This window comes from Bactrocera oleae, chromosome 4, assembly GCF_042242935.1.
Source record: "Bactrocera oleae isolate idBacOlea1 chromosome 4, idBacOlea1, whole genome shotgun sequence".
In the NCBI taxonomy this organism is placed as follows: domain Eukaryota; kingdom Metazoa; phylum Arthropoda; class Insecta; order Diptera; family Tephritidae; genus Bactrocera; species Bactrocera oleae.
The window spans coordinates 16,064,817-16,081,826 of NC_091538.1; the positions used below are offsets into that span (position 1 = coordinate 16,064,817).

The 17,010-nt window shown below is 36.0% G+C and overlaps 1 protein-coding gene across 23 annotated transcripts in view; it reads right to left on the reverse strand.

The window, feature by feature from the left end:
• The window catches only part of mbl (muscleblind), a 498,372-nt gene that overhangs the window by 116,902 nt on the left and 364,460 nt on the right, over window positions 1–17,010 (reverse strand). Inside the window, exon 4 of one of the 23 annotated variants that reach the window (XM_070108949.1) lies at window positions 10,391–10,436. The exons of the other annotated variants lie outside the window; for them this stretch is intronic. Within the exon in view, the coding sequence (XP_069965050.1) occupies window positions 10,391–10,402 (12 nt within the window). The 5' untranslated portion in view covers window positions 10,403–10,436. The remainder of the gene's footprint in view (window positions 1–10,390; window positions 10,437–17,010) is intronic. 23 annotated transcript variants of the gene reach the window in all.

Here is a 17,010-nt window from a genome sequence, read left to right on the forward strand (position 1 = left end):
AGCAGATTCATTTACACGCGCATACACACCTTGCATTGTTGTGACAGCAAACACGCTTTGGTAGCTTACAAAAATATATTTTATTGCCGAGTGACAGCTGGCGCAGGTAGAGCGGCAAAATATATACTAAATGTATACAAAAATATATATGTTTATAAGTCTCTGCATGCTTAAGGCGCAAGTACAAACAAAAGCAACGTTGCCTCGTTGACGGAATTTGCATAAATTTACCGAGAGGCATGCAAATGTTTGCGTGTCCTGTTTAAGGATATGGGTCGCTGCCCAAGTGAAAAGTAACCTGACGAGTATGCGTAAAATAATTTTCATATTTTTTATTTCACAAAATTTCTTAACTTTGCGACTTCACTGACAGGCACGTGCAGCACACGTCGCACATAAAGCAATTAGCATTTGCAAAAGGACACTTTCTGACAGCGCACAAGCGTTGGAAGACGGTTTTAGGGTCCCAAGATGGAAGCTCTGTTGTAAAAGAAGACAAATGAAATAGTAACAAAAAGCGAAGTGTAATTTGGCAGCACTTTGAGGCTCTGAGGAATCCTATCAAAGTAGGGGTAGGGAAAATTAGAGACTGTCAGGCGAATAGGTCATAAATTAGCGACACACTTCAGCAGTCTATTTGACAACGGTTATTTGCTGTCCCATACAGAGATAATAAACATATATTTGTCTTTAAAGGGTTACAAATGCATGCCCGGCAGGAAATTGCGCTAGTTGAGAGCAGATCACCTAATTACTGTTATTAAAACGCACTCATATACTTTTGCACACAAGCAATTAGCGAAAATAATATAACGAAGGCGTTAGAAGTGTCAATAGACACCGCTTCGGATACCTCTACGCTAATTACGAAGTTGTAGTGAGTAGTTCGTCAATTAACGAAAAGAAGCGAAATTATAAATACAATTATAGGGTTGCCATATGCTTAGGTGGCAATAAGTTAGAGCGTTGATATCAGCAGTTGCTACTTTTTTTCTTTAGTTTTATTTTCTTTTTCAATTAGCTGCAATTTCAACTTTTGACGTGAAATTGTTTTTTATAATATTTTTTTTTTTTTTACTTTTATATGAATTGACTACTTTCCATAATTAATGTCACTTATTAATATTTTATTTTTATATTATATTATATTATGTAGCTTTATATTGTATGCTGCCTATTTTGTTGTTAAACTTCCAAAAACGAAACTTGTCAAATCAGCTGTCAAAGTAAACCCGTGTGCTTGACGTTTGTGTTCACTATACGTACGGGGGAGCATGATGATTCCATGCAAACACATACAACTTCCAATTAGCAAAAATTTACTTGCCAAACTCGCATTCCAGATGGTAAACTTAGATTTAGTGTTAGACTCTTAGATCAGCTTAAGCGATAAGACGGCTTAATTAGTAAATAAATGAACAAAATTGTCAAAAATATACGAGAGCAAGACTTTCTGGCAAAAAATTAAACGGAGATGCGGAATGTATTGAAAATTGGGATGGCAAAATGGGCTTTCGAATGAGCAGTTGCAGTGAAAGCTTTGTTCGAAGACTATATGCACAAATACTGGCAAGTTTATTAATTTTTCAGTGTTTGAAATTGAGTTCTTTAAATCACAAAAACCACGCTCTACTAATATTTTTAACTCAGACACACTGTCTTTAATCTCTCATATAGCAAAATGAAGCATACTTTCAGGCTACGACGAACTAGCACCAATTTGGGTATGATCTAGTACTGAATTAGTAACGCAACTCCCTGCAAGGCATCTACTGCATAGGGAACACCTCAATATGTCTACACATAATTTTTTTTTAATTTTTCAGCTACTGTGGTCCCAGAGAAGCGCAGGCGCTGAGGCGTTAAGAGCCAGCAACCCTTTTTACGCGTGTTAGACGCGCGTATACGCGCTTAATTTTTTACTATTGTTCACATGCGGGACACAGGCAACAACGTTGTCTTACAATTCATTATTTTTATATTTATTTGGAAAGTTGTTGTTATTGTTGTCATTTTTATTTTTGGAGTCAAACACCTTGGCGTACGATAAATTGTGACTGCCGAGTAAGCGAAATGGCTGGTAAAAGAGTTTTGTGCGGCTGTGTACGTGCAAAAAGGTGAAAGGTTAAAGTAACGGTATCATAAATACTCGTAATCCCTTTCCTGTCTTATCTCACACCTTTTATTCAAAGCGTGTGCGCATGTGTTTTCTCACCTACCAACGAGCGGCACGTAAGGTGAGCACAATACATTTTTACTTCTTTTTATTTTCTTTTGCTTTCAACGTGTGTCTTCCTGTGCTCAACCCTTGCAAACGGTTTATTATCCCGTTGCAGAATCAGGCGCTGTGCTGATATTACTCGCCTACTTCACGCTTACTTGCTGAGGCGGAAAAGTAAAATAGCAGACAATGAATATGAAGCAATAAAAGCGAAATGAAATATATTTTTTTTTTGGTTTTGTAAAAGATTCGCGGGTGTGCTGGCAAAAAGGTGCCTGCACAAAGACAGCTGAGGAAGAAAGCGAGAATGAAAGAGAGTTGTGAGGCGTACAGCTTTGGTTGACAATGAATTCTGCTATGAAATGTACAATAAACGAATTCGTATTTGACAACAAACAAAATATAGACATTTTGAAACGATGGAGGAGCAGGATACTGAAAGCGAAAGTTTGCTTGTTGGGACAATGGGGTCAAAGCGTGCGGTAGTCAAGCATAATAGTCCGCGTAATTAAGACAATAGTTACGTGAATTCATAAATTTTCATTAAGTCAGTTGTTCTTTTGGCTCTTCTTGGAGAATAAGACTACTAAAAATCGTAATCACTACTAGAAAAAAGGATTCCCTTAGCTTTTTACAGTTTTTTTTAATTTGCACTATGTGATAAGTTTGGTTGCAGAAGGCATTTAGAAGATATTTTGAAGAGTGATCAGCGGCAGCTTAGAAGAAAAATTTCGAAAAGACATCAAAACCACCCAAAACGGGTTCAAAGCAATTTTTTTTCAAGGTTTATGAGCACAAATGTTTAATGATGATATCTGAAGAATTTACAGCTGCATTTTCGAAAACGGATTCGGAAAAAATTAGTAACTATGGCCTTTATATCATAAAATTGCGGTTATAAAACATTGATCTCACCTCGACGAATCACTTTCCGAAACCGAGAGCATTATATCACCAGCAGTTACTGAGGCACTATTGTGGATCTAAGTTCGTAAAGCGCTATCTTTTTATATGAATTGACTAGTTTAGATAGCAGAGTAACGATTTTCGAGCTTCTGTGAGAAGAAACACCAGAAAAAGTGCTCAAATGACCTTGACGAGACTAATAGGTCACAGTCTATATATTCTCTTAAGAAAAAGATAAGGCATTGTTTCTTATGTAAGAAAAAGGAGCTAAAATACCGTTTTATTAAGGTATAAAGACAGCAATACTGTCGAAGTAATCTGGTATTCTTTTGAATTTCTTTTGTACAGTAAAAAAGTTAATTCTTAACACAGTTGATACGAAATAGGTTAGATCCAGGGATCAAAATGCAGTACCAAGATGGTGTGAAGTTTCATACGCTCAAGAGGCAGGCACAGCCTGAGTACCAATATGAGCAAGATGAGCTGAAGTGCGATTAGGTTGAGGGTCTGAGGTAGGGAAATCAAATGCACGGCCTAGTTGAAAACAATGAAGCACATGCAGGACCAAGATGGAGTACTGAAATGGACAAAGTAATCCAAGGAAATTAAAGAGGATCGAAGGAAAGAGAGGTTTTGAGCAAGCTCGTGATTTAGTCGATAGATTTACGAATCCTAGTATGCTTAGCACATTTTTAAAATATGATTCCTTAAGATCAATCGCCGAATGAAGTTACATTTTAGTTAGTTTTTCCAACATAAACTCGTAAATAAAGCACAACGCAAATTTATGAATAAAATCCTCCAACTACGCAATGTCGAAGAATTCTTCTATCTACAAAGAAAACCCATCAAATCTTAATTATATGAAAATCGCACGCATTGTTGCCATAACACAACACAAACTTTCACCCTTTCACTCTTGAAAAATCCTGCTGCAGACACTTTTTTTACAAATTGCAGGTCCTTTTTGTCGTTTTCGTGGTAACTCAAAACCACAATTGTTTGTGCTGTAAATTTTATATTGTACCTTTTATTGTCGAAGCACTGCCAGTGCCATGCAGCATAAAGCAACAGCGCGCACCGCCTCATTTCACACCGGTTAGTACCGAAATCCCTCGTTCACTCTTGGCCTCTACTAAGCACATTATAACTCTCCGTCCTCTCCCTCACTAACTGGAGTGGAACATCTTCAACTTCAATTGTTGGCTGCGACTTATTGTATTTTATTGTTGCTTTGCTGAAATGTTTTCTTCAACGTTGTTGTTGTGCGTATTTTGTCGGTGCGCTTGACTGCTGTCAAATTGCTGTCAACATGGCGCTCAGCGTAATTTGACAACCAGCAACCAACACTGACACCCACTTACGCTCTGCAAGCATTTGAGCGCTACCGTGCAACGCTCTTTTCAGCGTTAGCGATGCTTTGATATTGTTATTGTTTTTTTTTCATTTTAGAAAGAATTTTATTCCTCCATTTTTCCTTGTCGGCACTTCCACGCTTATCAATTATCTGACTTTCTTTGTAAACCCGTTTGCTATGCAAAGACAATTTTTTCTTCATTTTATTTTGCGGCCGCACTCAATGTCGCTTCACGCTTTGACAGTTTGTTATTGCTGCTCATAAAAGTGCGATTTTTTATTTAAAATATTTTGGCAGTTTTTTGCATGCTTACCGCTTACACAATTTGTCTCTTTGGCGGCGCTTTCGCTTGTTGTCTTTTTAGCTGTAATTCGTAAAACAATTTTCTTTTTCGCCGCTCGCTTGTCGCTGCTGTCAAATCACACTTTAATTTGCTGTCAAATGCGTTGAAGGGTAGTGATTATCAGCGCTCAATCAAGCGCTTTTACTCTGCTCTCCAACGCACCTATATAGTCGCCCACACTCTGTGCGCTCTATCGCTCTGTCAGCCGCATACGTTGACGTTTATTGCGTGCCCGTGAACAGCTGATACTGACGGCAGTCGCATATCAGCTGTTGATAGCGCATAAATGCTGTGGCTAATAAAAAATTTATGCGCTTGGAATTTACAGCACGGACAGTTTGTGTGGCGTAGGTGTTGTATTCGCTGCTTTTTTTTTGTAATTTTGACACGCTTCAGCGCCGTTTTATACAGTCAATCATTTTGACAGTTTAAATGGTAATGCGCTGTGAAAATTCATATGAGTATAAACTGAAGATTATCATAACCGTGTGTTATGCTGCGTGTGACTTCAAGTGGCGATTTGTATTGCTCGGATTTATTGACAGTTAAATTGAGCATAATTATGTTGAGTGAGTACTTAAAATAATAGCGTTAACTGATTTATAAATTATTAATTTTTTTGAACATACCCTTGCTAATAAAGCAAATTTTTTAAAGTTTTGCTGTAAGTATTCAGAAAGTAAGTAACTTTTATTCTTTAATTTAAATTAAGAAACTCGGCAGATTTTAGTTAAGTCGAGGTATCTTAATGTAGCAAAACATAATACTTTTATTTTGAAAATTGTTTATTTAGAATATATCATTTAGAATTATCATATATATAGTATGCATTAATTATGCTTTTTTTCGAAAATCAAGACTTCATTGTGAAAAAAGTAAGTAAAAGAAAAAAAAGTATTGCCCATCGGAAGCTACGATGTTTGCCCATCTTTCTGGCAGTTTGTGGATCCCATCCCTAAAGAACTTTCCCGGCTTGGAGGTCAAGAAAGAATTGAGTCAATTTCTGATACCCTGTTCTGAAGTGAAGCATACTCCGGTGAAGGCATTCTGCATTGATCTGAACAAATGATAATCGGAAGGTGCCATGTCTGGGCTATAAGGCGGGTGAGGTAGAACTTCCCATCCACAGTTTTCCAAATAGTTTTTAACTGGCCTTGCAACATGTGGCCGGGCGAAAAATCTAAAGGAATCAGCTCCAAGAGATCAGGAAAGAAAAAAAATGACTGAATCAAAAGCTGGAAAATATCCGAGTAAGGATGTGAAATATGTTACTAAACCTAAAGTTACGAAAAGAAAAAGAAAAAGGGAGAAAACCACGAAGTAGTCAGAGTAAATGTTTGAAATGCAAGAAAAAAAAAATACTGTACTGGAGAGGTGAGAATACTGAAATCTAGGAAGAGTACCAAAAATTACAAGGCGGGGAGATTTAAGAAATAAAAAGAAAAAATAATTGCGTGGTATCTAATTGCAAACAAAACTACCGAAAGAGGAGAAATTATTATAAGAACTGGAGAAGTTCTGTGAGTAATAATAATATAAATGGAGATATTAATATTTTAGACTGGGCAGTTCTTAAGAAAGGTAAAAAGGATTAAAGCTGACTCAACAGTAACGCTTTTGCGTTTTAATGATTATAAGTGCCGCCATCTTAGCAGGTAACTCAATTTAAAGAGTAAAAAATTCATAAAAACCATTAACACAAATTCCTCCGAATAATTTTTCAGTGACAAAAGATTAACAAGCTTGTTCATTTTCAATTATTTCTGTTTCACATTTCAGCGCGTGCAGCTTTATCAACTCACATTAGCGTTTATAAAGAGCAAATAAATGTGACAGCCCTTTTATATTTCACATGATGCACATCTAAATGACCAAATAACTCACTTGCTATGATGATTTGGCCCAATAAAGATAAAATTTTACGAGCACAATGAAAAACAAATAAAAAGTTATTTTAAAATGTGTAAACAAAGAGACAAATGGAGTGTGTAAGACTGAAGAAATATGTCCGCTTGACAGCATTATTAACATTAGACAACACGCCCACGCATACAGCAAGAGCATTATTTTAGAGAGCGAGTTAACTAAAGCGCCATAATAATCAAGCGGTAACAATCACAAATGTCATAGTGAAAGTTCAAAAGGTTGCCAAGTGAGCGACGACCCCAAAAGAATGAAACACAAATAAAACCACAAGCGGCAGCAAAGTAAGATAATACGCCGAAGAGAGTGAAAAAATGCATAAATAAAAAAATAAAATAAAAACAAAAATGAAAAGGAAAAACCGAAAAAGACTTGACAAACACAAAAATTTATTTGCTCTAACCGCCAAGTACCCACTACAAACCTCTACTAGCCTAAGTATGTGCAAGTAGGGGTCGGCTAGCACCAAATCGGATTGACGTAACCCCATGACAATCACAAAAACAAAACCAAAAAAAAAAAAACAAAAAAGCAAATTTTGTGCATGAAGGTCTCTTGTCTTTGTGTCATCCGCAAAAGGGATATGCTCGCACTCAACGACGGCGCACTAGCGAGTAAAAGGCCAGCACGCATACGGCATGATCTCGATTTGGGATACGACGGCCCATTAAGGGATATGGGCGCGTGCATAACTGCCACACGAGACAATAAAAATAAAATAGAAGAGAATAATGCTAGCGCTTTGTATGCAGCGAGTGGAGCGCATAGGGAGTTAAATGACAATTGCGACGGCTAGAGTGGTGGAGAGGTTAAGGGGTTGAAGGCCACACTTCGCATTACGCTTATAAAATATGCAAAACCAACATTGACACAGTGCTGCCAGCAAGCAACTGCAAAATAATAAGTGTTGAGTAAGAAAAAAGTAAAAAAGAAATAAAAGTAAAAGTATTTATTTACATATATGCATACATACATAATGGCTATGAAATCGTAATGCCAAGCGCTAGCGCTCATATATGCTGATAGCATTAGAAAAGTTAGCTGGAGAAGTGGCAAGCGCATACGTAATACTGATAAAGTTGCTGTCGCTCTCCAGTGGCAGGCCAAGCGCCCGTTAGCTTTGGGTGAGCAAAGCGGTCAGTGTTTACCGAGTGTGTCAGATTGTGTATATTCGGCAGCAAATTGGTTTGATATGTATAGCATGTGGCGATTGTCTCGAAATAGAATAGCTGGCACTAATATATGGTCAGATTAGAATGCGGTGCTGTGGTGGGGCACGGAGAGCGCTTGTTGAGTAGTAATGACTTTTTCACATTTTTTTCTCAGCTTTATGAAAATCGTAAACGTCTTGTCATGTTGATATGGGACACGCGACCAGAACGAGTTGAGTGAGCTGTAAAGCAGACAAAAGCGTTAACGATTCGGTGAGCTATAAAGTGGAGTGTTCGAGAGTGCTGACTTTTGGCTTTCTGGTAAGTGTTGCAAGTATTTGTAGGCGCGTGACTTTGCTCGAAGCAAGAATTTGATTAGAGTTAATTCTATTAGCAATTATAACATGTATTTTCACTGACAGGTTTAACGATTTTGAGGGTGTGGCATTATGGCAACGAGGCGGAACATTAATTGCGAGCTGATAATATCGACAAAATAAAGGCGGGACAATAAAGTTGACAGTTAATTGTTACTCGAGCAGTGAATATTGGATAGAAACTGATACGTTATTGGCAACTACAATGGTTTTGAGAGTACTAAAGAGGTCTGTAACTTCTGCAGACTGTAAGGAGTGCTTAAAACATAAATATTGGCACTTATAGAATATTGGAAAAACATTAAATGAAGCCTACAAGCGCTGCAGAGTGTACGGAGAGATCTTGGCGGAGAGTTATTTTCACGCAAAGTGCCTGGAAAGCAATAATTAGTACTCAGTATGTGAACTTTCAAGGAATGGTATGCGCTCAAAAAGCTGCATTCGTGCGAAAATTATAACTGAGCATACATAAAAACGCGCAAAATTTAGAGTCAAGAGCAAATTGCTGCAATCAGCAGCTGTCTGGCAGACAAGTTTTCCCAAATAATAAAGCGTATGCTGACCTCTTTGAGCTGCGCCCCGAAACAAATGTGGGAAAGTGTTGAAAAAAGTGCAACATTTCGGGCAATTTGATTTTTGGCGATGAACTTGAAATCAACAAGGTGAATTAGGTAGCGGAACTAGCTGAGGTGAAGTATAAAGCATTGAAAAAAAATATTAAGAAGGAAAATAATTTCAAGAAATCAAACAGGTATTTGAGAAATAAAACGAAAAATATTAAAAAAAGTATATATGAAGATCCTCACAGCCGCTAAAGCTAATTGTCGCACACTGGTTAGGGTGAGTAACAATCTAATATATTTTTTCACTTAAAGCAACTAGTTTTTGTCTAGCATCTTTACTAGTTTTATATTTTCGAACACACACGCTTTGTTGCCGGCGACAAGTTTAACCAGCACAAGGCTCGGCAGCATCCTAGACAAGCGTTCGAAATTTCTGGTTTCCTCATTGAGGCTGAGGCTGAGAAAATTTTTGTTTGCATTTTTGACCGAAAACTTTATAGTTGGGGGAAGCGAAGCACAAACGTGCGTTGACCTGAGCCTTGCCCGTCAAAAGCAGCTGCTCTGTGTGTGTTGTGCGTGCGCCTTAAAGTAGTTGAACGGGCAACTATTTACCGTTATAAAGTTGGAAGGGCTGGCCAAGGGAAACATGTGCTACGTTGCTAGATGTGGAAGATTGCCCAGACGTGTTCTCGTACGCATATTAATGAGCATAGAATTCCTTCGCATGCAAAGCTGCTGCTTCGCTTTGTCGACTGCTTTTGTCACATCGGGCATATTAATTTTCCTACACCACCGTAGAAAAGTTAGCATAGCTTGAAAAAAGGACTTAATGCGCTCATAAACATATACAAACACACTTGGAAATTCTAAGCTCTGTGCTGCTTGCCATTACTGCCGCCCGGTGGTCATTTCAATTATGTATGTGTTTAAAAAGGACATTAAAGGGATATTGTTGTTTGTTGTTTGACGACCACTGGCCGTTTACTTTACGCTTTACATATCACATTTGCTACCCAATAAATATTGTTGTTGTTGTTATTGTTGTTTTTGTCATTATGCATTATTATCGTCATTTGTTTTGTTTGTTTTTGCTCTACCCCACTACTCTACTTGTTGTTGTTGTTGGTCATTGTTGTACGCAGAACATTTGCCGCAGCATAAGCGTGTGTTAATGATTATGTGCATGTCCTTGTGGGATTTTTAACTCGCTCGCAAGCAACCGCCACCACAGCGCTGTAAACTCGATCAACTACAATACAACAATAAAGTGCTTCTCGTCACGTATTAAGAAAATTTTCTATGAATTTTCACTTTAGATACTAATGAATGGTCTATGAGATTATAAAAGTAAATAGTTTTATGTGTGTGGCAAGAAAGTCGCCTGTTTCCGGTTTTCTGGCGTTTAATTAAAAATGTCAACGATTTCTTGACACAACGCATGTGCAGCAAGCGGAAGATGGTGTTTGTGTCAATTTAATTTTATATTGGGTAATAATATAATGACAATCATACATGGTATAGTGCTGGGTATAAAAATTTGTTTACTTACAGCCCAATACATTTGGTTAAAAACGTGAAATGGTTTTAAAGTTTACCTGTAAGTAAAATAAAGCGAGAAAATCGATTAGCATTGCGTCAAAAGATTAAAGCTTTAATAAAACAGTAATAAAAAATATTTCAGTATAATAATAATGATTTTCACAAAAACGTGGAAACTTAAAAAGGTGTAAAAAAAGCTTCCGAAAAAAAGAAAGCTTTCGGAAATAATAAAAATTTAATTTCACAGCTTGCCGAATTTAAAATATGAGCTTTTACGAAAATGAAAGCTTTCATAAGCTATGTTTGGAAAAATTTTAAAATTATAAATTTACTTTCAAAGCTTAACAGTTTTAAATATCGGCTTTCACGAAAACTTTAAAACAATAAATTTCCTCTCCTTTCAAAGCTTAACAGTTTTAAATATGAACTTTTACAAAAGTAGGAGCTTTCAAAAATTATGATTGTGGGTATTCTACATTAATAAATTTACTACTAAAATTTAGAAAGTTTAAAATATGAGCTTTGACGAGTGAAAGCTTTCAGAAACTGTGTTGGAAAAATATTTTTATTATAAATTTTAGTTGAAAGCATACGAAGTTTTAAATGTTTTTAAGTAGCAATTGCTATATGAAAATCATTCAAATAAATTTTCTCGAAATAAACTCGGAGTTAAGGGAGCTTTCATCACAAATATTTATCGCTTAAAAAGCGTTCTTACATTGTCTGCTGCATTTGGAAAACACAAAAAAGTAGTTACTTAAAGGAAGAATTTGTTAAAGGAAGCTTTCGTTATTAAAGAATATTGTTGTTGCTATAATATTGCGAATAAGGGTTTGTCGCAAACATTTATGCTGCTATTCAAGACATATGTGTTGTTAATTTCACCAAAAATAATTTCGAAAGCTGTCGCAGATATTTACTGTAATATTATTTAAAAGATTATATTTTTTTTCGTTCAATTTAAAAACAATTTTAACAAGTATATTTTTTGGTAAACTGACTTGAAAGAAATAATTTTCGAATGATAATCAAGAAAATGCTAAGCAATCTTTGTATAGGTTTAAAACATTCATTGGAAAGCTCGTTATATTTCACAATTCGATTATTTAGTTAAACAATTATTATTTGTATAAAATTTGATAAAAAGCTTACACTTTAATTAAGAGAAAGTTTTCAAATTGAATTATTATTTATTATAATGGTATTAGATTTAATTATTACAGTTTTCTACAGTTAGAGTCACTGTAAGTTTTAAAAAGCTTTATGCAAATATTTAGTTGAAAGTAAGGACTTAAAACACTAAATCTTAGTTACCTTTTAGTAGACAAACAGTTCTTTTTAATGTTATTTTGTGCGTAAACAAGAGAGATTTTACAATAAAGCTTGTTAACGTGGGTATAAGGACACTTAAAGTTCTAATAAATGGCATTAGCATAAAAAATTGCTTACGAAAAGTGAAACAATTTTACGTTATTTAGTATTATCATAAAAATTTGAGGCATAAGCTTTTAAAAATTTTGAATTTAAAAAACCTTAGAGATTCGAATAATGTGGCGTTTGTTGTTGCATACTGATTTCTGTTTGACATCATATATGCATATACATATTTATTGTTTGATTATTCCTCATATCACTTCAGTTTATTTTAAATAAGCTCAAATCTACCAGCATAAGAAAAACCAGTGATTTGTAGTGCCATAAGAACCCAATTAGTGCAAGTACATGCACAGATTGAGAGTTCAATGCCTGAAAGTCGCTAGTGGATGAGCTTCACCAGCTAAACATGTCAATTCCATCTCAATGCTGTTAAATTAACCAAGCGCACAAAAGAAACAATGGACAAAGAAGACCAAAAAAGGTGGATAGCAAAAAGGAAATAATAAAGAGAGAAATTAAAACGAGAGAACTATAAATATAGCGCTGTTTAAACGAAGCAACCAAAAAGTAAATGAAGCTTTTTATGCTATGGAGAAAAAGCAGAAATAAGAGAGTTAAAAAACCGTAAAGCAACTAGTGAAAAAATATATATAGCAAGTAGCTTTAATTCCAAAAAAGTCGCAAAGAAAAAACCTACCCAAATTGCTAAAATGAGTAGAACTGAGTTGAGCCAGGTCACGCTGGTGCTACCAACTGATAGGCTACTAAATGAATATAAAAAATTGTCCGCAGCTTAAAGAAATCGTCGAAAATGGCGATAATAGTGAAAATGGCGGAAACGTAAAACAAAGCAAAAAAACAACACATAACGAAGCAGAAAAGCATATGTGCAGGACATGTGAAAGCGCTTATTTTTCTATACAGTCTGCTTTTCGGCGCATAGCATAAGCTTTCAACTCGGGCAGGCTCACCAGGTGGCACTTATAGCCACCAATACTGAACAACCAACACATGCATTGTACCTAAAGCACATAGAGCGGCATTTAATTGACATATGTGGTGGGCTGAGCGGTTTTCCATCCACTCAGTTGCTTTATGCCACACTATGTCAGTAGCCCACTTAAAGGCTGTGCCGACCGACCAACAACGTCGCACATCGTTTCACTCTTACAAATTTATTTCGGACGACCGCGGCCACAGCTGCTTAGCTCGTCTGTTAGCTGAACTAATGGAGTGAGACATTTTGGTTTAAGAGCTTTTGCACGGTCGTGTACCTAGCATTATGGCGGCTGACGATGTGGCTTGGAGACGACGCCTTTCATTTCAGTTCATCAACAGTAGCGAGATGGCGACTCGACATATGAATGCACGTTGGGATATTTGTGTCTAGTTCCTTCACTTGCAAGTCAGACATACCATATTTACTCTTTGGTAATCCCTTCTAAAAGCCTGCTCAATGCACTTTTCACAATTGTTTGCTGCTAATGATGAATTTATTTTTGGCTGAGTGCAAAGAACTCAGTGTAATTTTTTGTTGATATATTTGTACTCGAAGTAAGACTAGATAAATAATTGGTTTTGAAATTAAATGATTTAATTGGTTTTATTTGGAATATCCTCAGAGCAGATTTGTGTAGAAACCTCTTTGGAAAAAATATACAAATACATTTACTACGTAGTATATGTAAATAAATTAGGACAGAAAATTTTTTATATTTCACATATTGTGAAACTTTGCAAATTAAGATTTTATTGCTTTAACAAAGCTTTCACAAAGTTCGCCACTATGAAAGCGTAGTGCTTAAAGCTTTCGCTACTGAAAAATTCAAAACAGAATCAAGAGCTTTTTCATAAAGCATCACAAAACTTAAAAGCTTATCCATGAATCTCCTCAAAGATCGATAGCTGGTGTAGAAGCGCCACTAAAATCAAAAGCTTCGATTTATTTTAAAAAGTCATTACTTTTACTTTTTAAATTTAAAAGCTTTACTGATAGGTTGAACATTTATATCTTGACATATCGTTCCAAATCAAAGAGAGTTATTTTGGTTCATTTGCATATTAAATATTAGAGTTTTCTATAAAATCTTTCATTCTCGTTAGCTTAAAAATGTGTAGTTTTCATTAGTCGTAAGCTGCAACTATAAGTTCCCTTATAAAGCTTTCATAAATTTAGTGAAAGCTGTGTTTGTGCGATTTAAAACCAAAGCTTTTGTAACTTTCTTGAGAGTTTTAACTACAAGTAATAAGAGGAAGCTTATAATTTGTTCCTACAAATAAAGAATATAATTTTCTTTTTACATTCGCAAATTTTTTTACATAAAACCTCACCCTAAAGGCTGTTGCCTTTATGAGCTTGTGTAATGATTTTAAAAAGGTGAGCTTAACTAAACACATTAAATATAATCACACGCACTGAGCTTTCACAAATTTATTAGAAGCTTCCTTTTATAATACTAAGAGGTTTCACTTAAAAATGAAAGCTTTGTTTAGACTGCTATAAGTTATTAAAATTAATATAAGCTTTCGCTTAAAAATGAAAGCTTTCATATAATTTATATATTTGTTATTAATTAATGTCTAAAAGGCATAACTATTAGAATTTAGGGAATATTTGAGGTACATGTTAGCAAGTAAAAAAACTGCATTTCTAAGAATATAGTTAATTTCTGTGCATATCCTTGTGCATTTCCAATAGCCGTAAGCTTTGTCATTCCTCCACAATGTAATTCACTATAAATAAAGTTATTAGCAAATTTATTTCAAATCCGCCCCGCAGCCTCAAATTTTTATTTAAATTTCATTTAATTTTGTTTAAGTATTTCACCGACAATCGGTGCTTCCGGCGCACAGCCCACCCACCATGAGCGCTTTCGCCAAGCAGCATAAAAAAGCCCAGCTGGCATCATCAAATTTCAAATATCTTAGCCAACGGCAAGGCAACATTTCATGGCATTTGAGCTGCGCGTCGACGACACTGCCTTGCCGCTAGGGACTTGAGCTTTTGTGCGGAGCAAGTGAATACATGCAAGTGTATGTGTGTGGGTGTGAGTGCGTCGGTGTGCTCTGCGCTTGGCGTTTCGGTGTCCTTTCGCTTGTCACTTGGCATTTTTTGCATTTTCTTGTGTGCACAATGTGAAGGCAATTTAATCCTACCACTGCCATAAATCACTAAATACACAGGCAGCGGCACGTTTCATGTGTATGTGTAAGTGTGTGTATATTTAAATATATTTTAAGTGTATGTGTATGCGCTTAGCAAATGAAATATTTAAAGCGACACATTTACGCTCACTGATATATTCATAGCATTTCATATATGTACTAGTATGTGTGTGTGGGTGTGTGTGGGTATGTGCCGCATGCAGTGGCTAGCGTCAAATTCCCACACGCACCACATCAAATTGAACTAAATATCCTTTTTTGCCCTCAATTGAAATTCCCCAATGGCATTTAGTAGGCAAACACAGCGACATATTCGCACATTTGCATATTTAGATATTTGTGTATGTATGTAGCTGCTCCGACACATGCCAACACGTTTACAAACGAGCTTATATATACATATATATTTTCATATGCGAATGTGTGTGTGTGTGTGTTCTAAGCGTAGTTGCCTTGAAAAATCTAAAAACGATTGTGATATATGCGAAGGCATTTGTTTGCTCAGAGAGTACTAATGTGGGTTACACATACATACATACAAACACATATAGATACTCGTATACACACGTATAAACGTACAAACAAACACACATACCGACATGCAAATATTGGTTTATAAATGTGTTTGTTCCAAAAAAGAGTTTAAAATTTCACTCCATTTCTCGGGTGCTGGCACATCGCGCCGCAATTTAATGCTAGAAGAAATTTAAATATTGAAAGGATACTTGTTATCGCATCAATTTCGACAGCAACGGCAAGGATAATATGCTAAGCTGAAGGTAATTTCTCCTTCGCAGTCCCTGAGGGATAAAGCCACCAAAGATCCAAAGATTACACAAAGAAACTGAGGTGGAAACAATGTGTGGCAGACAGTCGGCGAAAGCAAAAGCAACGAAAAATATATTGCATGTGTATGAAAAGTGGAAATCAAATGAGAAAACGTGAAAAGTAAGAAATTGGTAGAAAATATTCATTCTGATAAGGGATTTACTACTGTCAACTGGCAATCAAAGGATTTTCGCAAGGATCTACAGTTAGAAACAGGTAGGCGCGCACACAGCCAGATATACATTTGTATACATATGTATGTATGTATGTGTGTACGTACATAAGTGCGGAAAAATATTTTCAGTGAGGCAAATTTTTGTTAAATCTAAATCGAATAAAGTAATTTTTGAAAATTTCGTTAAAAAGTTTATTGTTGAAAAATGTGCTATCGGAGGAGAAATGTAGAAGAAATTTATTAAATTGAATATAAATTATAGAAAAGTTAGTTTGTTTCTTAACTGCTAATATCTGCTAGCTATCAGGATGAACAACGCTGAGCGAATTTAAAAATTACTTTCACAAAAAGTAAAGAAACGGAAAAATAGCAGAAAGTAGGAAGAAAATACAATAAGTAAACCTTGTTCGTAATAATCACATCATATCAACACCTGAAAACTAATGAACGGAATTTTTATTTTCACAATTCAAATCTATTAAATTAAACAAAATCGAAGAAAATTTGTAAAATCTCGCTTGTTTACACATGTGTTTTAACAGCTGTTTCTTCATATGATAGAAATTTCATTAGCAGAAACTAGCAGCTCTTTCAGCTTTTTACGCTCTCAATTAGTTTTCTCTGCTGCTAGTTTTAATGAGTGCCACGATTAAATGCCGCTTAGTTATCTCCTCGAATCTGTGAATGTAAATTGCGGCCGCGATACATAGTGTGCTTGGCCTTCCTCCATTTTTGCCGTAGCCCAAATTTCCTCTTCTTCCTTAGTCCTGTTGGACTTGCAGCTTAGCCTTTCGTGAACTTTCACCGCCAGTTTATAGATTGATTGCCTCTTACTGGGTTTTTCGCCGGCCTAGTCTCTATCGCCGACATAACACTTTTGTCGTCCCCCGGAGAACGTAGCAAAGCTTTCGCTTCCGTAGTGTTGATGCTTTCGAGGTCTGAGTCTTCATGGACTGTAGCACCTTTACGTTGCAAAGTGGGTTTGGCAGTCGCATTACAACCGCTTTGAAATACTGCCTTCACAAAAGATGTATCGCCGCTGTCGACACAACAAGTAAACTCGCTGTGCAGCCACTTCTAACACT